The sequence below is a fragment of the Mus musculus genome, chromosome 6 (genome assembly GCF_000001635.26).
Source record: "Mus musculus strain C57BL/6J chromosome 6, GRCm38.p6 C57BL/6J".
In the NCBI taxonomy this organism is placed as follows: domain Eukaryota; kingdom Metazoa; phylum Chordata; class Mammalia; order Rodentia; family Muridae; genus Mus; species Mus musculus.
The window spans coordinates 122,317,692-122,342,017 of NC_000072.6; the positions used below are offsets into that span (position 1 = coordinate 122,317,692).

Consider the following 24,326-nt stretch of genomic DNA (forward strand, 5'->3'; position numbering starts at 1 on the left):
GTTTGTGCTAAGGAGACACAGCAGAATGCAGTAAGACAATGGAGGCCAACTTTCATCCTTTTACTGAGGAAAAAAAATATTTAATATTTTGTATAAGGAATAGTGCCCAAGGTACAGTCCTGACCTCAGCCCCACACGCTCCTGTTTTGTGAAGCTATAGGACAGAGCAGCGTTGGAATGGGAAAGAGGGTTGAAGGTGGGAACAGTTGGGAGCTGGGGTGCAGAAAGAATGGCAACAGCCACATGTGTCACTCAAACACTTCGTCCCTGCAGCAAAACCGATACCAACCAAGTGTCTATGATGGCTGGTGACCCTGCCATGAATGCAGAAGAAATATTCAGTATTAAGGGAGAAAATGAAACAGAAAACTGAGCTACAGCCACAGTGAGACTCCAGCAGAGTACCAGGTTTGCTGCTCCTGTCATAAGCTAGGAAAGCTGACCTCTCCCATAGGGAGGCAAACCTACATGGCATCCATTTCCTTGCCTTACCATCCATTCCTCCTTGGAGAAGTGAACCCTGGCTAGTCCCTCCACTCCAGGATAAGGAAGGCTAAGCAGTCCTAGTCTCTAGTCTGCCTGTTTAAAAACTGGATTAGGGTAGGTGTGAATAGTGAGAAGGTTTTTATTGTTAAAGTGAAACCCAGAGAAGGTATCAAAGCTGTCACCATGTAGCACCAGCAACCAATCCTTAGAGTTCTGCCTCCAAACCCCACAGGTCACACAAAAGGAACAGCTCTTCCAGGTTATAACCTGAACAGCCAGGCCTTCTGCCTTAGTCTGAATTGTGCAGAGGGTCACTTAGGTCTCCTTGAGGACATTGATCTTGGCACAGATCTTGAGAGCAGGACCTAATTTGATGTTCATGGCACTCATCAGATGTTCTTCTTTAAGTAATAAAAGGGCCTGTCCATCAATCTCCTGGGAACGAAACTCTTCTGCAATCTCTTGGCAGCCTAAAAGGAAAAGGTGGGAACATGGGAAACTGGATGGTAGCATCAGGAGATGGAAAAAAAAAACTAAAACAGGCCTAGTGATGGCTAGCTAGTCCAACTCACTGTCCTCAGTTCAGTAGTAGACAGGTCTGAGGCAAGCTCTGAAAGCAAGTGAAATTAGAGCTGCTGGCTACTCCATAGAACATCAAGCAAGTAACAAGTTCATCAAATAAGTAACCTCAAAACTCTAGAGATGAAGAAAAACTACACGCACAGTTTAACACTGGCAAAAAGATTAACAGCTTTTCCAACATTTTCTCAGAGGGACAAATTCCAAAGAGCAATGGTGTTTAATGGGGGCAGTCCTGCCTTGAAGAAAGTCAAGAAAGGTCTTTCCTAATGGAAACCTCTGGTGTGTGCTCAGTTACTCACCAAACAGAGACATTATCCAAAAACTCCAACTGAGAAATATGGTTAATTCAAAGTAAAAACCAAAGAACTGTGGACACTGATCAATGGTGTTGGCCCAGGAGGAATTTAGTAAACCACACTATAGGACACAAACTGCCAGACACAGCCCCGCAGCTTACACGTCAGCCTGGTGGGACGACCTAGGGAAAATGTGGACCTGGTTCTGCTGAAGGGCCAACCCCCACACCCTCACCCCCACTCCCCTCCCACCTCCCGTACCTTGCAGAGAAGCAATAAACTCGTAGACCTCCTCGACGCTCCATTGGCTAGGATTACTGGACAAGAACACGGGATTGATGCCCTGTAACTCTGGCGTGGATGGGGTTGTAATGGTGTTTCCTAGATCACGTTCTCCGTGCCCGGCTCTTACTGACAGTGGCCCAGGAGATGTTGGAGAGAGTGCTTCATCATAGCTGGAATTATCTGATCCCCGGCTAGAGTCCTCTTGACCCTTGAGAGGAGATAGCAGAACAGTGAGGCCAGTGAGAACAGCCCAGTTCCTTCTCGTCCCAACTACAGCAGGCCACAGGAAAGCTTTGTCTCAACAGGTACTTCACTTGCAGATGCACAACTACTCTAAAGAACCGTTCAAGTGTGAACTCGCTGAGTGTTCCCTGATCATTTCAAGTGTAGTAAAGGACTCATGGATGTACAAACTTGAAGTCAGATGAAAGGAGACGGGGCAATAAAGTCGGTGTCAAACTAGAATTCTGAGAGTTCTGTATCTAGGGCTTTTACCTAAGGAAAGGAACTCCAAGGGAGGGGTATTTTACACGCTAGCTGGCTCTGCAGTAGCAGCTCACCCGATGGCGCTTGCCCTGGATCTTAGCACGAGCAATATCAGAGGAGCTGCGGCGGGGTCCACGCCTCCGAACACGTGCATAGCTGGCTTCCTGAAACTCTTTCATTTTTTTCCTCTTCAAGCGGAACTGGTGGCTGCAGCTCACATTGTACCTACAGATGAGGGACATACAAGATTGCTGTCACAGTGCTGTGGAAATGACATACTAACGTGAGGAACAGAATGGAAAGCAAAGAGGGATAACTATCAGCTCTAAGAAGGGAGAGCATTCAGCGGGAAAGCCCATGAGGATGAGCTGGCTGGTGGCCGCAGTACCTCTTTGCACACGTCATGGAGCAGAACCTCTTAGAGCCTCGAAACTGCTCTGCTGGGGCGTACTTGCCACAGTACTCACACTTGAGGAGATTTGCCTTCTTCTCTAACTCTGGAAAACAAGGCATTCCTGACTCACCACAGGCTCCTGATGCCCCTCAGTTATTATTAGGCCCAGAGCTCGGTACTAATTTTCCTCAGGGTTTTCTACAAAGACCTACACAGTCTAACTGAAAAATCCCTAACACCCAACACCCTAAAGGCTTGACTCTCAAGAAGTATATGAACTGGTATACAAGTACAGGCCTATAATCCTAGCAAACAGGAAATGGATACAGGAAGGGGAATATGTCCTTAAATGATATAAAATAAGCCAACCTGTTCCTTAACTTAGCAAAATTCCCTTATAGTTCTTTCGTATGGTCCACATGCTGAGCAGAACACACCTGTGCATAGACAGACCTTACCTAAATTCTTCATTTAAGTAAACAAGGACTGACTGGGTGGGTGTGGATGTATGGGCAGTAGGTGTGGTGGCCCTTGTGTCTAATCCCCAGACTTGGGAGGGTCTGAAGTTAAAGCTCAGTCAGGTCTACGTGGTGAGACCTTGTCTCTAAAGAATGAAATCTAGGGATGTTGCTCATTTGTGGAACTTTTGCATATGTGCTACACCCTGGGCTCAAGCCCCACCTTCATCAAGCATCTCCATAAACACCCATCACTTACCTACAGAGGGGCTGTCTCCCCCCAAAGGGCCACTTGGCTGACTCTCATTCAGCCCGGTCGGAAGGCCAGCCTGCAGTGGCTTCTTGGTTTCTTTCAGGAACTGAGAACATCCCACCTGCTCCAGAGAAAGGGCAGTTAAAGCAGTCTAATCCCTTTCTGCCCTCTATAGCCTTTTAAAGTCCCCTTGTCTCTGCTTGGATGAGCTCTGAGTTGATGGCCAAATCTGCCTCTGAGGGAATCTCCTTCTTTATTTTCTTAAGACTTTTTTTCTTTGAGAGGGAGGTGTAGGTAGGGGGTTGAGGTAAAGTCCAATTATATGGCCCTAGCTATCCTGGAAGTTGCTAAGTAGACCAGGCTGGCCTTGAATTCAAAATTCTGTCTGCTCTTCTACCACCTAAGGGCTCAAATTAAAAGTGTGTGCCATGCCTAGCCAGGTGTGCAGGAATATAACCAGAGTCAGATACTCAAGTGCTGGAGTTGGTATAATTGGTGACATGGGTGCTGGGACCACAACTCAGGTCCTCTGAAAGAACAATATATTCATTTAACTGCTAAGGCATCTCTCCAACCCCACGACCTTTCAAGATGGCAAACTGCATCTGAAAGGATGACCTTTCCTCCACAAAGCTGCAATGAGTGCAAGAGTCAAGATCACTGGGTTTTGCTCCTGGTTTCCTTCATTACAAAGTGACCTAATGGACTCAACCAAATACTATAGGTTAAAAGCCATCTTTCTTCTGTTCTCAGTATTTTCACTTTCCGGTCCACAAACTCCCCTATGTCCCTCACCCTGTAATTAAATAGGCACCATAATGAACCATTCTCTGATGATAAAACAGTTGTACCCTTCCTTCTTTTAGAGGAATGTTAGGGGAAAAAAAATGAGATCACCTCCCCCTTCCCAGTCCCACTTTCAGGCAAGGCCTGCCCTCACCGGAAAAGGCTCTGCTCCTTCCTGGATAACAAAGCCTTCAATGATGTGCGTGAGAATCTGGGGCTTCACAATGGCCTGTGGGGGTTTTGAGTCACCCATCTGTCTGGACACCAAGGCCAGAGTAGGAGGTGGTGCTGATGGGGTAGGGGCCAAGGCTACTAGATCACTGTTTGGAGGATTAGCATTCAAACTGGCCACTGGTTCAGCTTTCTCTGAAAAACAAGCACACATTAAGGCGCATGTAGATGACACAACTGACCCGCCCATTACCAAGCCTGATCCTACACAACACACCCATCTCTCATCACTGCCCATGGAGCCCATGTGTCTGTATCTACTTATTGCTCACCAAGTTCTGGCCCATTTTCTACTAAATTACATTTATCTTTTGACTCACTGAAAACACTTCTTTGTTCTCTGGCACCAGTAAGATTTTAGAAGTTGGCTACTCACCTCCAAGACTATTCTTCTCCTCTATTACCTTTGGGCTCTCTGCTGCTGGGGAGGCCTTTGTAGGAAGCACAGAGGCCAATGCGGAGAGGTCATCTCTCTCCTCCTCAGACTCAGCTTTGCGTTTCACAGCCAAGGTCTGGGCTTTACCCTAGAGAGGAATAAACAAGAAAGCAGCTATGATTTAGGTGTGAAAGGAAACTTTAACTACATACTTCCTGAGAACATTCTCAGCTCCAGGTGCCCAAATCTGTTTACTTCCTTTGATACACTAAACTTCTTGGTCATCCCAATATGTGTAACTTCTGCATCAGGACAAGAAAGACATCACTAAGTCCTGGCTAGGGACTGAAAGACTCAGTGTAGACGAACTAAGAACTGTTGACTTTACAAAGACAGATCTGGGTAAAGAGCTCTTGATGGAATTAGCACATATATAAACACCCTAAGATAGTAACAAATTTAGGAATTTGAAGTGAAAACATTTCATATATATACATATATGTAAATAACATATATAAACATATAAATATATATAAACATCTTACTCTTTTAAAGAGAGCACATGCATGCCATCATTCACCTTCCTGACTCTTCATCTTCCTATTAAGTTATTGCCACTCAGCCCTAGGCCGCTAGGATGTGGATGGGTGGTAATACCTTCAAAATGACTAAGCATCACTCACCGGCAGGTGCACCGACTGCATGTAGAAAGCAGCAGGGACCTGGGCCACAACAGGAGAGGAGGCTGTAGGCCCACCCTTTACCACATGTGCTGTCCCCTGCACAGGAGCAAGGGTCATCCCAGCAGCCAATGCAGGAGGACATTCTTGAAGTGCACCAGGAGCCGCCTGTGATGAAGGTGGCGAGGAGGCCAGATGAGCCTGGCCAGGCTGGACTGCTCCTGTTATTCCACGGGGAGTAGGTACAGCAGCAGCCAGCTGTGCTAATCCCAAAGCCTGTGCTTGGGCTGAACCTGGCTGCCGGGTACCGACAACTTGCACGGGGATATGTGGTGGTGGCTGCTGTGTAGCTGACATCTTAGCAGCTCCTAGTTGAGGAGGTTTGATAGGCGCTACAGGAGGTTTGGACTGAATGGGGATGGGTGGTTTAGAGGTTGGTTCAGGTGGAAGAGTCAGGGGTGAAGACTGAAGCATGGGTTGGACCACCAGAGTCTGGGCTTGCTGTTGTGATTGGGAAGGTGGGACCTGCTGAGTAGGTGGGACCTGGGGTGGCTGAGGGGCAGTGAGGGTTGTTCCTTGCTGCTGCTGCTGCTGCTGTTGCTGTTGTTGCTGCTGTTGCTGCTGTTGCTGCTGCTGCTGCTGGGCCAACTGGAGGTGTGTGGCTGTGTGAAGCAGCTGGGACTGGCGGTGTTGGAACTGTTGCTGGTGGTGGATGGCAATCTGCTGCTGGATCACCACTTGCTTCTGCTGGAGGTGGATCTGCTGCTGTTGCTGAATCAGTGAATGGGGCTGGATCTGTGTGTATGTGGCTATGTGTGAAGCAAGCCAGAATGGAGCAAAGGAGAAAAGGAACAGACAATGATAATCCTTCTAAACTAACAAAAGCATCTTTGTAAGATATACCTAAGGTAAGACTCAATGAATGGAAATCTCTCTAGATGGGAATCAGACAGTGACCGGAAATCTAGCCTCCATGGAGCTACGGAGCTTGAACATCACTTTATTCATACTCTTCTCTCAGTCAGACCTTACTGACAACCTCAGGACAAAGATCTCAAGGCAAAAACGAAGGGCACAGCCTGGAAGCTCAAGTCCTCAGGAGTCCTCAGGCAAGTCAAGGTCTGCCTAAGCAATTTAGTGAACTGTTTTTCAAAATACAAAGTTAAAAAGAAAGACAGGACTAGGTGTAGCTCTGCGACAGAAACTTGGCTGAGCATGTTCAAGGCCTAGATTCAACCGCAAGTAGAACAAAAAAGAAAGAAGGGAGGAAGGAAAGAAGGGAAGGAGGGAGAGAGGGAAGGAGTGAGGGGGAAAAAGAAAGGAAGAAAGGATAAAAAGAAAGAAAGGCAGGAAGAGATGAGTGGAGGGTAGCCCCTTAAATCGGCAGTCACCTTCAGTCCTCTCGGTTCTTTACTTTGCTATAACCACCCTGCCCTTCCACTGAGACTGAGCGAAGAATGGCTGACTCCTCCTTCATTATCAAGGCTGAAGCCATGTTTATTTATTCTGACATCCTTAGAACTCATTCTGGTGTTTAACACATAAAATGTATTTAATCATCACCAACAGAATAAATACCCAAAGTTAAAGGTATCACCATCCTCTATGAATGCCTCCATTCTTAAAGTTCATGACATTAAGTAACCACCTAAAGTCTTAAGAGCAGACAGAGCCTCTGACCACTGTCTCCTCTGCTGCAAACTGGGGTTGACAGTCTCTGCCCTTCATGTTACCAGACTGTCCAAACAACACACAAAGCATGCTCTGAAAGCACTCTGGGAACAGAAAGCTAAGGCATCTAAGTATCTAAAATTGGTAATTTTTGTGATGAAATTATTCAATTATATCAATGATTAATTAGCATGATGGAAACAAACAAAAATCCAAGTAATACATTAGCTATGTTTGACCCAGTCTCAAAGCAAATACAAACTAGGGTTATTATTATTAATTCAAGTTTGTCCTTCTCATTGATACAACCACCCACAAGGCAAGCACACACAAAGCCACAGCTCCACTTGCTGGTCTTCCGTGTTCTTAGGTATTTCTACTGTAGTTACCTGACCTACCTACTGAAAAGAAAGAGAGAACTCATCCTTTACTCAATACCATAAGTAATACAAGTCTGCCTTTCAACAATAAATCTCTAGCACGTTTTTCAATTCCATCAGAATTGAATGAAATGAAGAGAAACTACACAAAGTACTTTATACGTAGTTTGCTGCTTGGAGAAAACCAGGATCTCCATCCATTCCCTATCCTGTCTGAGCTGGCATGTTCAAGACTGGCAAGATTCTCTTTTCTTCTGCCATTCCAGATCCAGAGCTATTTGTTTTTTTTTTTTTTTTTTTTAAAAAAAAGTATTTGTGCATGTTGGGGCAGGGGGGGGGGGACTCTAAATATTTCAAATTACTTCTAGGAAATTAATGACATCATGAGAGGTGACACCTTACCTGAGCTAATAAGCGTCTGGCTGGGGGCAGGTGTGGCTGTCCGAGTCAGGTTCATGCCCACACTCTGCTGGCCACTCCCATCTGCTTCTGCCTTCTTGGCTGCTGCACTTTCTGCTTCTGTTTGGCTTCCTTGGCTCACAGTCACTGTTTGAGCTGCAGGTAAGGGCTGCACCACTCCTGTGCCCTTCCGGGGACAGCTTCCACCAGTCAATCCTGAAGAAGGCAACTGACCTAAACCCCCAGGCGCCTGGCCACCTCCACCTGGACCCATGGAGCCTGGGAGGCTATTCCCACTGCCTCCACCGGCTTGACTAAGGTTGAGTGACTGGCCTGAGGCCCCAGAAGAAGCCTGTGCCACGGCTAGGGCCTGGCTAGAAGTCTGGGAGAGGCCAGAAACAGGAGAAGCTCCAGGAGGGATGGCCTTCTGAGTGGAGCCTGGCATTTGGGGTCCTTGAGCTGAAGCCTGTTGGTTCCTCACTGCCAAGTTCTGCACCTGGAAGATATTAATATATACATACATGTGTGTGTATGTGAGTGTGTGGAGATATTAATATATACATACATGTGTGTGTGAGTGTGTGGAGATATTAATATATACATACATGTGTATGTATGTGAGTGTGTGGAGATATTAATATATACATACATGTGTGTGAGTGTGTGGAGATATTAATATATACATACATGTGTGTGTATGTGAGTGTGTGGAGATATTAATATATACATACATGTGTGTGTATGTGAGTGTATGGAGATTCCTGAGACTGACTCATAAGCAGAAAACTTACACTGTAACATTCCACAGCCCACCTAACTGAGCCCTGACTTCTACACCAATTAGGTCCTTTCAGTCTCTCAAAGAGCTTCTTTTTAAACACATTGTCATATACTATCAAGTCTATCATCAAATTTCAACAAAATTCCTTCAAAATACATCTCTGACTTTCTCTTTCCTCATATTCACTTAGTATCTATTGAATACCTACTACACATCAGGTACTGGCTTGGATAGTGGAAATGCAAGTGTTAAATGCTCTCGCTACATGGTTTGTTAGAGCAGAAAATCAGTAAGTATAACCCGACAATGCACACATAAATATAAACCAACTTTACAGGAGAACGGAAAATCAACTCTGACTGAGAGGCCAAAGTCTTCTAAAACAGATGATGTCTGTCCCGAGGCTCAGAGGGTGCACAGGCAAGGGAAAGACCTAAAGGCATACCAAAGCCACAGAACCAAAACATAATGTCATGTTTTGATATAAACATTTCATTATGTTGAATTACAGGGAACAGAAAAATAAGAAACAAGAAAGGTGGCTGGGGCTAGGGAGATAGAACGGCACTCTGCTAGGTCACTAGGGCCTGGAGTGTTAACAGTCTGAACTGTAACTTAATTATTAACAGTCCCAGAATATTACAGTGCTGGGCAAGAACACAAAGGGGAAGAAAAATAGCTACCTGGATGATTCTATTTATCAGAATACTATCACAATTAATCTTAATAATAATCAGAACAAACACGATAAAATCTGTAGCTGAACCCATTTCTTAAAAATATTGTGAGGGAAAAATTGCCACCACATCCTAATGATGACTGTCATCACTATACCCTACTGATGACTGTCCACACGTTTACACACCCACATATCTACACTAGAACTACACAAGAGATACTGTACACGGTAGATGGGTCACACAGAGTAACAACCCAAATCAATGACCACAGAAGAGGACTATATTCAGACAACAGAATATTATACAAAAATTAAAATTATAAATAATGACTAGAAAACAAAAGTATCTTGACAATATGCTGTGAAGAAGGCATTCTCAGGGCAGGTGCAGAGCCACGCTGCTGCTGTCCATGTTACTGAGGCCGAAGGCAAGAGGAAAACAAGGCCATCATTCAAGGTTTGTCTGACCAACAGCAAGATTCTGTCTCAAAACACAAATAAAACTGTACTCTCAAAAAGATTATATAGTTAAGTTTCCTATAACTTTAAATACAAATAAAACACATATTTCAAAATACATAATAATATTTATAGTACATACTACTGTTTATATGTTGTTATATGCATGTATGAATGTAAACACATGATATCTAGAATCTGCTTCAAATTAATCCATAGTCAGAGGGCAAGAGCCTATATGGAATGGTCGCCTATGGGTAATTATTGAAACTCAATGGTAAAAAACACATTATATCTCATGTATACATTTGAATTTCTCATTAAAATTAATTTTCAAAGTAAATTTTAGAACTACGTAAAGAGATAATAAAGCTATATTAAAGGGGACAAAGGAAAGGATGACCCTAGAAATCAGTACATAGACTCAATACCACGAATAAGGACACACACAGTGAGAAAATGTTTCTTACATTGTTTTTGGTTTGCAACACTGGGGATTCAACCAGGGCCTCTTTTACATACAAGGCCAGCACTTCACCACTGAGCTCCACCCCAGCCTGCCTGCTACTTCTAGTAAGAAATAACTGAGTAGAAGGCTAAGGGCACTCACTCATCTTGTAGAGCACCCACACTCAGTTCCCAGCCCTATGTGGATGTGCTGCACATAAACTCATGCAGGCACACACATACAAAAATAAATAATTTTATTTAAAACTGAATCTTTTAACCAGTGATCCCTGAGAGGAACAATAGTAAGATGGTAATAAACCACATCACTAGAGCCAATCAAACTCAGTGTACTAGAGGGACAATTCTTTTTTTAAGGAAGGCATTAACTAAATACCTTTCTTGGTTGTGTGTGTGTGTGTGTGTGTGTGTGTGTGTTTTTACATGAATGTGTATGTGGGTACAGGTACACATGAGTACACATGCATAAAAAAGCACCACTGTGCAACTCCTCAGGCACCACATACAAAAGCTTTTCTGAGACAAGCTTTCTCATTGTCCTGGAACTTACATACTGGATGGACTAGGCTAACTGGCCAGGGAGCCAAGGATCCATCTGCTTCTGTCTCAGCATGGTTGGAACCACAAGCAAGCACTACCATGGCTGAGTGGTGCTTTACTGTTTCCCAATGTGGCTGTGAATATGGAACTCAGGTCCTCGCGCTTTCAGGAGTGCTTCACCTGAGCTATCCCTGGGTTTGTTTGTTTGTTTATCTGTGTTAAAGTCATCTTACTAGAAACATGGAGGAAGACTTGACTTCAGTCATGGAAGACCACTTAGGAAACCAGAAGAGTACAGCCAGGTGAAGCAGGGACTTGAATCCAGAACAGTGGGAGAGAGAAGGCCAGCTTTGCGGAAGTGCCCAGAATTCTCTTCAGTGGGGAGAACTAGACTGGTTACCCCCAGCTTCTCTTCTGAAATGGCTATTCCACTTTTCCACTCTCCCTAGACTCAGAACCACCCTCTCTGCTCCCCTCCATCTCTGCAGAGACAATGAAGACCCCATCCTCATTGCATTACCAGACCCTATTTTCACTCCCTCTTCCTCCTACCAAGGGCAATCCTCTGCTCCGATCCTCGTCTTCCTGCTTTTCAAGATTGTCAAAACAACTCTCTTATGCTTGGCTCTCTCAGCCTCTCCTGGCTGTGATCTGCCTGTGCTCCTCTCCCTGCCTGTTCCCCTTCCCCAGCCTCATCTTCCTTTCCCCCATGACTAAATTCTTGTGCATTCACTACACCGATTCACACTCTCCATAGATGCCTCAAACTCAATATTCCTTCAAGTTCAATCCCCCTGCAACTCCTGTAAAGCAGCTCTCCCTCCAAACTAACAAACAAACCCATTCTTGTTTTCCTTTTACACTGAAAAGAAATGAGTGCTCCCACCCCTACACCCATGCCCACACCAGTCTTGTAAGATCCTATTCCTTTGTCTTCGTGTTACTACAGTCTAGACTTTTTTCCTCTCCTCTTTGTTGTTCTTTCCTTCAGCTTTTCTAGGGTTTATCCCAACCGTCTGAGCTCCACTACATGCTCTTCAGCCTATATGCTCTCCATGGCAATTGCTTGTTTTGTTTGGTTTAGTTTTCCGAGACAGGGTTTCTCTGTGTGGCCCTGGCTGTCCTGGAACTCACTCTGTAGACCAGGCTGGCCTCAAACTCAGAAATCCTCCCGCCTGTGCCTCCTGTGTGCTGGGATTAAAGGCATGCACCACCACTGCCTGGCTCATAACAACTTTTAATATTTCCTTAACTTCCATAGACGTGTCATTCATGTCTATCATTTTCATGTTTAGCTCCAAGCTAGCTCTCCTAAACTCAAGGATCATGCTCAGGGCTGCTGTCTCAGTATCGCATGCATGTCTCAAAAACATCTCTAATTTGGCATGTCCAAACTGAACTTCAACCTAATTCCTCTTCTGCAGCATTCATCCCATAAAGAGCACCAACCACTCTACAGTGCCACCTCAGGCCTCACACCTGGCACTCCTTCAGTTCCTCAAATTCTGAACCAGTTCCCTCTACTTTCAATAATTCTTGTTACTCTCATATCCATGGGCTTCTTCATCTTCATTGCTGTGCACCCAAACACTATCTCTCTCCTAAATTACTCTTTTCCCTAGTAACACATACAACACAGCTCCCCCCGTTACTTTCATACTAAAGCCTTTTTATAGTGTTATATACCTTTATAAAGCTTTCTAATTACCCTTGATATAAGGTCTAAAGTCCTAAACAAAGCCACAAAGCCCTGTGAGGTAAGATTCCTTCCAATGATCTAGTCCTCCAAGAAAATAAGCCATCTTGTAATTCCTCAAGCAAACCAACTCTTCCTTAAGATCTTTATAAGTCATGTTCTCCAGGCATTCAACATCTCCTCACATCCATGCATGGCTAACTTCTATAAAGCCCATTTCAAATGTCATCTCCTTGGTCTCTAGGCCACCCCATGACTAAGTAAGTTCCCTTCTTTATTCTTAGAATGACTTATTCTTGATAATGAAGCTTTAGAATGAAGTTTTTATGCTACTTAGGTAACTATTTGCTTATAGTACTTTAAAGGTCCATATTCTCCATAAATGTAGTTATCATGACTTTCCTAAGCATCCAAAACTACACAGTGATAATAGATAACTAATAATAAGTTAACAATCTTAAATATTGAGTCCAGATATGATACAAGTACTTATAATCAACTTAATCAGTTCTCACAGCACATCATATATTAGATATACTTTAGCTATGAAGAGATCACAGTAGAAAAGCTAATTTGCCCAAGGTGATCTAATTTACAAAGTTAAATGCAGGGCTGGTGGCCTAACCCAGATACCAGGTACACATTCTAGACACAATGCTCATACTGTGTCGATGGATGGATAGATGGATGGATGGATGACTGGATGGATGACTGGATGGACGGATGGACAGACAAACATTCCAGCCACTATGCTCATACTGTCAACTGATTGATGGATGGATGGATGGATGGATAAACTAAAAAACTGATTTGAAAACACAACCAGCCTCCTCTTTGTCTTCTACTGCTTGAACAGCTTGTAAAGATATTTTATAACTAGATGACCCCAAAAAGTCTTTTAGCAGGCACATGGTTCCTTGATTCTTTCTGAAGTATTTTTCTTTTTTTTTTAATATTTATTTATTATTTATATGTAAGTACACTGTAGCTGTCTTCAGACACACCAGTAGAGGGCGTCAGATGTCATTACGGATGGTTGTGAGCCACCATGTGGTTGCTGGGATTTGAACTCAGGACCTTCGGAAGAACACTCAGTGCTCTTAACCTCTGAGCCATCTCTCCAGCCCCCTGAAGTATTTTTCTTATTCTGTTCATCTATTGTCCTACAGCCAATAATGGTCTCTGCTATTCATAAAGTTTGTTGGGGTTGGGGGATGTTGTTATTTTGAGGGTTTTTTTATTTTGTTTTTGGGTTTTTGGGGGGTTTGTTTGTTTGTTTGTTTGTTTGTTTTAAAGTTTTTAAGACAGGATTTCTGTGTAGCCCTGGCTCTCCTGGAACTCTCTTTGTAGACCAGACTGGCTTCAAACCCACAGAAATCTGCCTGCCCCTGACTCTAGAGTCCCGGGCAACACCACTGACTGGCTGACCCTCCTTTCCTTGGCTTTTACTCTCCTCCACCATTAGGCTCACTGTCTCTTTGCTATGTTTTTGAGAAAACTGGAGATCAACCCAATAGGCATGACAGGCTCTACGCAGAGCCACATCAGAGTCCTGCTGTCCCTACTCCCCAGCCTCCCCTGGGGTCTGATTTCTGTAAACGAATGGTGCCCTCAGAGCTGCTCATCTTCTTCTTCAGTTCTCTCCTCACTCCAAATCAATCAGGGATCCCTAAGACTCCACTCAAGTATCCTGCAAAGTAACGTAGCCAGTTCTGGAAACTCAGGGGTTACTCAGGGTTAGCAGCACTTAGTACAACACTGCTGCCCCCTTAAGCTCTTGGAAGACTTGGCTCATCTCTCTTCAGTGCTCCAAAACTAAACACATACCAAGCACAATACATTACGTAGTTTTCAACAGACTAGATGAATGAGACAACCATTATAAGCCCCAGATTACATCTCGTACATGTTTAAAATTAAAATATATGTATTTTGGGGAAAGTCACAAAAAAGCAATGGGAAGAAAGACTTTACTGAGGAAACATGAACAGGAATAGGAGACTGAAAGTTAAGAACTGTAGTAAGTCAAGAGCAGGAGCTAAACATCCTACCAGCAACTCAGCCAGGCCTACTTCACATCTAACTTAAACAGAATGAGGGGATTCTAATTCTGAACAACATCCCTATCGTCACGGGACATTTCTATGAGGGAATTAAAAGATTCAATAAAACTAAGCTGCAGAGGACAAAAGGATGCCCTGAAAATCAACGTGTACTCCAGATCCATAGAGATCTTTTCAGGTGATTCTACTTCCTTCTTTAGCTCAAATCAACTCAAATATTTTAAGGGAGTCTTTATCTATAGGAGGTGAGGAAAGGGAAGCTGAAACAGACACAAAATAAGAACTGTAAAAAAAATCAATAATGGGGCCAAGTGTGGGGCCTGGCCTATGGTCATCCCCTTCATGCTCCCGGGCTTCTCCACAGTAAGTGGTGCCACTGACCTGATCTGCATCTGCATGAACTCCAGGAGACTGAGCGGGTGGCACCTCCTGCTGGACTGCAGCCACTGCCCCATTAGGCATCAGGATGAGCTGGGAGGCAAGAGGCACATTCCGGCCCAAGGTCCGGTTAACCTGCAATAGGTTGCCCAGCTGTGGCTGGCGAGGAGAGGAGGAAGGAGAGTAAAAAGAAGAGAGGACAGAAGAGATGGAAGGGAAGAACCACAAGACAAAAAACAGCAGGTGTTAAACAGCTGAGCCTGCGCCTCTCCACACCAGCCCAAGAACCTCTCCTTCTCCAAATGTGAGGAATCATCCAGAAGAAAACCTACAACGTGCAGAAGACTACGAATGATAACAGAGTCAAACATCAAAGACATTTAGACAGCAAGGATTTTAGAACACATAGTTCTACACAGAAATAGACTAGCTGAGAGATGCCTACAATTTGTGTACCCAAGTTACATGTTTAAGGGCTAGACTACACCTAACACTGATCTATCAAATATCAATGCCACATCTTCCAGCAGAGGCTCTCAATGCTCTCTAAAAGCATCTTTTCTGGCCTACATAAGGCATGGGAAGTGGATCGGCTTGTCTGAAATAAAACAGCTTTCAGGCGAGGGGAACTGCCCAGGGGGCGAGCACTTGCCTAGTATGCATGAGGCCCTGGGTTCCCTCGATAGCACCGAAAAAAATACCTTCACTCTTTGCCAAAAGATAAATTATGAACTATGCCCCTAGGACAATGGTGGCTGTGGCTGTGACTTACCCGCAGATACATCTGGGCCTGGGACTGGTTGAGAGGTGGGGAAGTGGTGTTCCCCAGCAGCACCGACTGCGTCAGGGTGGTAGCACTGGGGGAGCTCACACTCTGCGATCGGCTGATGAGCTGAGCAGCTGACGTGGTCGCGAGATTCATCTGCACAGTACAGAAAGGAACTGGGACTGAGAACTTGAGGGGAAACCAAAGAAAATACACAGCTGACAACTTGAGAGTAACAATCAAGAACAGGATGTTACTTTCATGAAGTCAAGGGAAATAAATAGTAACTTCCATCCAAAACTTTACCCTAGCTACTTTGAAATATTACCAAAGCAAACAGACAATCAAAAGAAAGCAAGCCCACAATCACCAATTGTAATATTTAAGCAGGCAAAGGAAAGAAATGAAACAGGTTTTCATTCTCTGGAAAAGCCACCTTTCATTTGTTATCTCTTCTTCTCCAAGAATTTCTCCTTCCTTCTTTATGCTTGCCCTTTAAAGACTCCTGTACAATAGGTCGTACATAGTAGTGCAATACCAGCACTCAGGAGGTAGAGGCAGGAGGATCACTAAGTATGAGGCCAGTATGGACTAGCTAGGGAAAGTCTGTCTGAAAACCAAGACTCCTACACAGGTTTGAATAGGTTCCCTGGTTGTTTGTTTGTTTTGTTGCCAATCTCTACTGAAGAGCAATAAATGCCCAGTTATGACTCAATCTACCTCCTGGATCAGCTGCAAAGACCAGACCTTGACAGACACTGCCCTCAAAGATAGACAGTACTCACCGAGGCCTGGGTGGTAGCGGTCTGCTGCTGTGCAGTGCTGCTGTTTGGGGAGCTAGCCTGTCGACTGGCAGCAATCGTGGCCTGTTCAAGGGGAAGCATAAGAGAAACAATGAAGAGACTATGTCTCCCTGTCTTCCAACATTAATTCACGAACAAAACAGACATTTCAGATAAGAACAGAGACACTGTATGTTGGAGTATGGAAAAAATACATCACTATCCGTGATATGTCACATGACCACATAAGCCTGCCCAGGAACATCAAGGCAGACAGACAGCCTGTACTCTGCTACTCCAGTTTCAGCCCACATCACAAGTCACTGACAAATCTAATGCAGCCTCGTCCAACACAGCATCAAATGAGCCATTTTCTACGACGTATACATAAAAAGCATTAAGCGGGATGATAACAATTTCAGTAACTTATTTAATACATACAAAATAAATATTACCATTTGGGAGAGGGATAGCAGATGGGACTGAAACCAGAGTTTTATCCATTTAAAGCATATGCTTTTACCTCAGAGATCCAACTCTGCCCCCAAATACAATCAGGGAAACATTAGACTGACACAGACATTACTGAGAATTCTGTCAACTGACAGCTTCTAAAACCCCAGGATCACCTCCATTTGAACTAGCCACATTTGAAGCACCCAATAGCTGCATATGGCCGGTAGCTAACATATTAAACAGAACAGGTCTACAACACAGCTATTCCACCTCTAAAGAGTCTCCCACAGTTCATACTGCAACCTTAATCTAAGAACCACCCTTTCTCCAAAGAGTACAGGTGGCAAAGGAAGGCTTTGTTGTGGGATGCAGTCCGCCCCAAACTGCTCCCCTACCCTAACCTTGCAGTAACTCCCCCCACCTCCTGTGCCACGGCTGCTGACCTCTCACCTGCTGGACAGCTGCCAGGCTGTGCAGTTGGGCATTGCTGAGCTGTTGCTGGAGCATGAACTGGTGGAAATATTGAGCCGCATTAGGTTGCCGCTGCAGTGCTTGCAGAGCCTAGAAGACAGGAGACAGTACTCAGAACCATCACTCCTAACTCCCATGTGCGTCACTGTTGCGAAGGGAGTCAGGAAGGAGAGGAACAATAGGAGACAAAGGACGACTATCACAGCATCTGATTTGTCCTTACAATGTTGGATTCAGTAGTCTACTCAGCCATCTAAAACAGCAGAGACAACTGATTCTATGGTCTCTCCTCACATATAAAGAAAAGCAAACCAGTGAATATGAACTTCTCAAAATAAGACCTTATATATATCACAAGATCTAGACAAACTACAAATAAATGGGATGCTTACTAATATAAGGAAAAGAAGCTAGACATGGAGGCAAATGCCTATAATCCCAGCACTTGAAAAATGGAAGCAGGAAAATGATGAGTCCCAGGCCAGCCAGGCTAACAGAGTAAGCCATGTCTCAAATAAATAATTAAATATACAAACAAATAAAAGGAAAGAGCTATATACCATAGGTATCTAGCATCCAGATACAGATCCTTAAGTATTTAGAGATAGATGACAGAAACACAGTCTGAACAATTCTACCAAGAAAAACAGTAGTGACTTCTGAACAATTCTACCAGGCAAAACTCTCAAGCGATTGACACTTCCAAATATCTACTGTAAAATGTCAATGGCTATTTATAAAGCTGACAGTGATCGTTTTAGTGTCAACTAGATTTTCCTATGTTCTTATTCTTTAATAATTACAACCATTCCACCAAAGTCTTTTAAGAAAAATACTTCAGGGGGCTGGAGAGATGGCTCAGCGGGTAAGAGCATTGACTGCTCTTCTGAAGGTCCTGAGTTCAAATCCCAGCAACCACATGGTAGCTCACAACTATCTGTAATGAGATCTGATGCCCTCTTCTGGTGTGTCTGAAGACAGTTACAGGGTACTTATATATAATAATAAATAAATCTTTAAAAAAAAAAAAAAAAGAAAAATGTTTCATTTCCAAACAGGATATTTAAGGTATAAAATTTGCTATTTGTTCAAAAGCAAATGTCTAAAAAGGTCATTGATACTTCTACTACACAGAATAATGTATAAGGCCCAAAATTGAACACTTGACTACTGAGGCAGGAAAGGGAGCTGTGTGGGAAGAGCACCTGTAGCACAGCCCGAGGACCAGAGCTCAGGTCTCAGAACAACTTCAACAACAGGTCAGGTGCAGTGGTGCATATCTGCAATCCCAGCACTCTTTATGACATGGCAGATGGAGACAGAAGTGACCAGAAGCTCAAGAGCCAACGGCACCTGTATATACTGCACAGCATAAACTCATTTGTGTCCTCTGACCTCCACATACACAGCACTGTACACACACATGCATACGCACGCACGTGTGCACGCACATACACACAAGTGCGTGTGTGCACAAATAGTAAGTAGATATTTTTAAACAATGAAAAGAAATGGTTAATTAAAATCTAATTAATACCCTGAACCTTATTTATTTATTCATGTGTGAACTTTATAGTATTTCATATTGAATCAATGAACTGCACTCTTCAACTCTATCTTTTTGTAGTTTTATTTCAAGACAGGTTCTCACCAAGTTGCCCAAGCTGGCCTTGAACTTGGTACATTGCTAAAAGCTAAAACAAAATGAGCAAATTTCACTCTGGGTTTGCTTGCTCTAACTCTGTAAACTGCTAAGACTCTGAAGTGGACCTACTCGGAAAGAATCCGAGGATGAGGATCCTCTGCTACCTTTGCCTAACCCACGTCAATACTCACAGAGCTCGGCCACTCAGCTGAGCCTCACCTGCACTGCTTGCCGTTCATACAGGGACATCTGTGCTATCTGGGGCCGAGAGCTGGCCCCTGAACTGGAACTCCCATTGGTCGAACTAGAGTTCTGCTCACTCTCCGTTTCCATGATAGCGTTCCAGGGTCCCCAAGAATGGCGCTCTGACTCAAGCCCTAGACAGAATCAGTAAAAGGTTAAAGTTATACCTTGAATGGAAAATGTCATTTCATGGCATTATTATTCAAAATCACAGTAACTCCACAAAGTATCTAAGAATCTTCCTCTGAGGTCTTAGAACTCCCAAGTCTGTAATTTATCTTCCTCACTCCATCTTTTCAAGCTCGTCACTGTTTCAAAAGGAAAAACCTTTCCATTAACCCTCCTGGCTACCATTAAATAAAACACCAGACTATAACAAGCCACCTCACAACCCTACAATACTAAAACCACCTTAGGTCCCCCAGCACGTTCCAACAGTTCACACTCCACCCATTCAAAGCTTGCTGTTACTTCTATCTCCATCTATCTATGGTTCTCATGCTAACAATGGACAGCATTTCTGGTGAAGCCTCTAGTTGCTTTCGTTCCTTGGCCCCTACAGACCCTTCACCTGTGCTATTTTTATAGTGCTGTATGGTAAATATCACAGCCCCCATTTTATAATAGAGGGAACAAGGATCTTCTGTGTATCGAGTCTTTACACTACTTTGTCTCTTCCCAGAACAAAAAAAGCAAACAACAACAATCTGTCATCAAAGCAGTGTCTGTCACTCGGTGTGAGCATTTCCTATCCTCATTTCACGGAGGAGAGTCCTGAGACACTGACGAGGTAGACAGAGTGGACAGGTCATGGAAGTGGATAAATGTTGGGGACACAGAGCTAGACTACTGCCCAAATATCCAAAGTAGCTGACTGGCTGCTCGCCAAGCTCCTAATTAAAGCCTCGGGGCTGTTACTTCTCCTTATATAACTCCAGTGTCCCTATTAGCAAATAAGGCAACAAAGTGAACAGGTTACATACTCCCAAGTAAGTAGCATTCTAACTGAGACGAGTAAAATTCAACTTTACTAAAGTGTAAGAATTTACCCTCTGGCAGCTACATTAAAACCAGCAAAAAATAAATTAAAAGAAAAATACATATCAAAAAAAGGAAAAGAAACAAGAGAAGCAAGCAGAAACACTCTTCTAAAGCGGCTGAAAATGACATCATTTTACTCCTTAGTTTTCATTCTTTCGTTAAACTTACACTGTGTATTCTTTATTTTTGATACACTGAGGTACTAGAACTATCAGGTCTCCCAAGTACTATTTGGCTTGGGAATATAAAAGTCCGACCATAATTTCTGCTAGGGGCTATCTCTAGTTTCATTAGATGAATGGATTTATCTCAGGAATTAATCCCAAACAAGTAAACAAAAGTCAAAAGTCTCAACCTTGGCCCCTGAAGTGGAGTTTTCTCTGGATTCTCTTCCCAGCATCTCTACATCACTTAACTCTGGGACCGAACAAATGCCACTCCACACACGGATAAAATGAAAGAGGTACAGAGAGGGTATTCTATCAACTTCAGTCTACCTTTCTCCCCACATCTTTTGCCAAAATATCAAAGCACTAAACAGATACAGACCCATGAATCCTCAATATCAGCATGTGAAGGAAAAAAAGTGGGTAAGGATTAGAGGCAGCATGGCACAGTTGTACAGATTACTGGAGTTATCTCACTGCACTCAGAGACGTAAGACCCTGTTACTTGCAATAGAGCCTTATATAAAACACGTTCATCAATTCGATGACCCCCTCATTTCCCCCAGATAATGAAACAGAGAGGGCCAATTTTAAAGTCTTTTCACCAGGGAAACTGCCATCAAAAACCTCGCAGGCACACAAATCTATCTTAAAATCCTCATTTTTCAATGAATGTTGTGAGTTCCAGATTCAGTATAGAAAGTGAAGAGAGCACACCGTTTAGGTGGCAAACTCAATCAAAAATTAAAACTAAGAGTCAAAGGCCACCCTAAACGTTCCCACCTTTTGGGTGTGGGTGTGTTTAAGGACTCAACTGGGGAAGACGCACACCGATGGGAAGGAACTAGAAATTAATATTGAGGTAGACATACTACTGGGCCTATTGGGTCAGGTGTTGGAAGAAGTCAATACCCTTGAGTATAAAACTCTGTTGCAGTAAGAATGGAGTGAGAAGCAAGGGTTGAGGGGCGCCTCGGAAAGACTCCCAGGGGTTCTTGTTCTTCACAGAAGCGTGATTAAAAAAAAAAAAATGCATTTCCAAAGAGAAATCAAACACACCAGGAGAAAGGGGTGGATACAGTGCTGTGCCCGAAGCGAGCGGACTTGGTAAGCAGGGAAATGTATATTCTAATAGTAGGGAGCCAAGCAGGGGAGGCACAGAAGTCGAGGAACTGGGAGATCGGGGAGCCCGGCGGAGCGCGAGAAGCAGGGAGATAACCAGACAGCATGCTCGGATGGAAGGACCAAAGTCGGGGAAGGGAGAAATGAATGAGAAGCGGTCAGAGGCAACGAGGTGACGGACAGACAGCACCGAGCACAGCGAGCGCAAAGCACGAAGACCGGGACGCGCAGCACCCAAGCACCGCAAAGCGCAGCAGAGCGGGAGGCAGGAGCGCGGCTGGGGGAGGTACCTGGGCGTTGCACACGCCGAGGTGGCTGAGGAAACATCCCCGCGCCGCCGAGACCCCGGGATGCGGCCCCTCCCCGGCCCGCGGCCGCCCGGTTACCTTCGCGCCCGGCTCCGCACCCGAGTCCTCGCGGGGGGCGTCCACCTCAGGGGCGGGGGAGGGGGGGGGGGTCGCTCGGCCTCGGCGGCGGCGCGCCGCCTCCTCCCCTTCCTGGAGGGGCGGGGGCCCAGGCGCGGTGGGAGGTGCCCGGCGCGGCCGCCGCTCCCCGCCCCTCCCGCCGTCCGGGTGCTGGCCGCGCCGCGGCTCCGCCAGGCCGGGGGCTCGCGCGGGCCTGTCACTTCCTGCCCCGCCGCGAGGGTGGGGGGCCGAGGCCGGGGGGCCGCGGGCCGGCGGGGAGGGGGCTGCGGGGAGGTGCTTCCGGGGCAGCCGACCCCTCCTCCGGCCCGCCCCCTCCCCGCGCCCGCCCTCGCGCGCGTCCCTCGCTTCCTGTCGGCGCCCGTTGCCATGGCGACGCTGCTCCCCGGCCTCCGCGCTCTAGGCCCGAGTGGGGTTTTTTTTGTTTGTTTTTCTTTTTCTTTTCTCCCCCTGGCTCTGGCTCTCTTTCTCCTCCTTTCTTCCCCCCTTCTCTCTCTTCGAATTCCGCTCGCCGTCTGAAAGCAGACGTCTAAGAAAGCGCTGGCCTCTAGAGGGGGACTCACCTCGGAGAAGAGAGGGAGATGGGGAGAGGGGAGGGAAGTGACGTGAAAGGGGGGGAAAAAAAGAAGGTATTTTCTGCAGCTTCTGGGAATAGGGGCTCGAAAGAAAGGATCAAAGGGACCAGCAGGCACAGAGGGAGGAAGCGGAGCAAAGACCCTTGAGAAACGACGGCCTGTGAAAGGAAATAGAGCAAAGGGAAGGGAAGAGGAGAAAAGAAAAACTTTGAGATAGAGGGAACGGCGAGAGAATGCTGAGTGTTTAATCCCTCGCCCCAACTCCAAGAAGGCGGGAAACAACGCCGCACAGAAACTGAACCCGTTAGAAGCAGCAGTTCATTAAAAAGCAGGAACCTGAAGCAACTTGCTTTGAATAATACTTAAGTCTGTGACGTCAGGGTTGATTGTGTGCTTCGGAATCTCTTTAAGTCACACGCACACGTGAAAGAATCACAACGCCCAAAACAATGGAAAAGGCGGGGTGTAAAGAGATGAACAATGGTGCTGCCTTTGGGAAGGCTGAGCATATGGTGGGGGAGGCCCGTTTTATTTGCAACACAAATTTAACAGGATTTAATTATTCTCAGTCTCTCAGAGCTCTTAGAACACCTACTGTGTGCTGGCCACTCTTGGAAGCTTTTTTTTTTTTTAAACCAGAGCATTGTTAGCAAAGACAGCTGCTCTCCTTAACCTTTTACCTGCCGTAGGGTGTTACCTTGTGATAATAGCTGGGATTTGTATCTTTTGCTAACCTCAGCCATAATTAGTTGTTTTCTTGAGCCCACTCTAGATTGAAAACCCAGGTGTAATTAATTTGTATTTAAGGGGGGGGGGGGGGGGAGAGGCATTCTCATTATAAATTGATGCATTTGTGTTTGTTTCAACTCCCTCTCTTAATTGGTATAGCCAGATCTCCGTAAAGTAAGATCTTTAGGAGGCTTCTAGGAACCTGTTAAACGGGTATGCAAATCCCAAAGGGCAGCCAAAGGACTGGAGAGGCAGGAACATGGGTGTGGAGAGGTGAAAGGGTTTGCTGCCGAGCCAAGGATGATAGGTGTTGGCTGGGGATGAATGGGAACATTCTGGCAAGGAGATCTGGTGGTTAAAAAACAGGTGGAGCAGGACCCACTTCATTCAAACCTAGAACTTTGGCAGGTCAAGGTTAAAGCTTCCTTGCGGAGACTTACAAATGGCGTTTTGAGCCTCAACAGTATTCAATATCAAAGAACAACCTAAAGATGACTTTCAGATTTATATACCCTGCCAGGATAAGAAACAGGGCTTCTATAGGAAAACTCAACATCAATGAATCTGGATATGATCTGTAATATATAAACCCAGAAGAAAGCATCCAGATGCCAGTGCTTATGTCCTTATTTCCCCAACCTATAGGGTGTGTATAGATTATCAAGGCCCTTTCCCATTGTGCTCCACCCCTTAACAATGAAGAACTGCTAATAGAGCTACATTCCACCTCAAGTTTTTTGGTTTCTTTCTTTCTTTCAATCCAGTACCATTGGTTTCGTCATCTACTGGATGACAAAAGGGGATTGAAAAGTGGCCGAATAATTTCAGCTTCTATCTGACATTAGCCTAGGAATAACCCATTGCAGCACAAGCTATGTTGATCATGGGCCAAGAGTTCAATTTTCTTTTCTTTTTTTTTTAGAGTTCAATTTTCATGTAAAGATCTCCAAAGCTTACTGGGTCATAGGTCTAACTAATTTCCACCAAAATAAATTTAACTTAGTTATATATGTGTGTGTGTATATATATACATATATATATATATATATGTATATATATATATATATGTATATATATATA

General features: G+C 44.7%; 1 protein-coding gene across 11 annotated transcripts; it reads right to left on the minus strand.

Annotated features, from left to right (window-relative positions):
- Nucleotides 1–39: 39 nt before the first annotated feature.
- On the minus strand, nt 40–22,536 carry Phc1 (polyhomeotic 1). 11 transcript variants are annotated; one of them, NM_001355215.1, is made up of 16 exons: nt 21,907–21,966; nt 20,781–20,789; nt 19,167–19,324; nt 17,282–17,392; nt 16,379–16,459; nt 15,600–15,749; nt 14,831–14,986; nt 7,767–8,259; nt 5,317–6,122; nt 4,634–4,781; nt 4,181–4,392; nt 3,247–3,361; nt 2,524–2,632; nt 2,210–2,360; nt 1,626–1,857; nt 40–956 (listed from the first exon to the last, which is right to left on the minus strand). In NM_001355215.1, the coding sequence occupies exons 2-16, from the start codon at nt 20,782–20,784 to the stop codon at nt 802–804; spliced, it is 3,081 nt and encodes a 1,026-aa protein (NP_001342144.1). In that variant the 5' UTR covers nt 20,785–20,789; nt 21,907–21,966; the 3' UTR covers nt 40–801. The 11 variants fall into 11 exon arrangements, 10 of the variants coding, with proteins under 10 accessions (NP_001342144.1, NP_001258508.1, NP_031931.2 ...); XM_006505498.1 differs by lacking the exon at nt 21,907–21,966 and adding an exon at nt 21,811–21,893 and having other exon boundaries at nt 46–956; NR_073364.1 differs by lacking the exon at nt 20,781–20,789 and having other exon boundaries at nt 17,275–17,392.
- Nucleotides 22,537–24,326: the final 1,790 nt, after the last annotated feature.

Coding starts and splice junctions, on each gene's coding strand:
- Phc1 (XM_006505498.1), bottom strand. CDS start 21,847: ATGTTTCCTCAGCCACCTCGGCGTGTGCAACGCCCAG. Junction 16,460..17,281: donor GCCTGGCAGCTGTCCAGCAG/GTGAGAGGTCAG, acceptor CCCCTTGAACAG/GCCACGATTGCTGCCAGTCG. Junction 957..1,625: donor GTTTATTGCTTCTCTGCAAG/GTACGGGAGGTG, acceptor TTTTCCTTTTAG/GCTGCCAAGAGATTGCAGAA.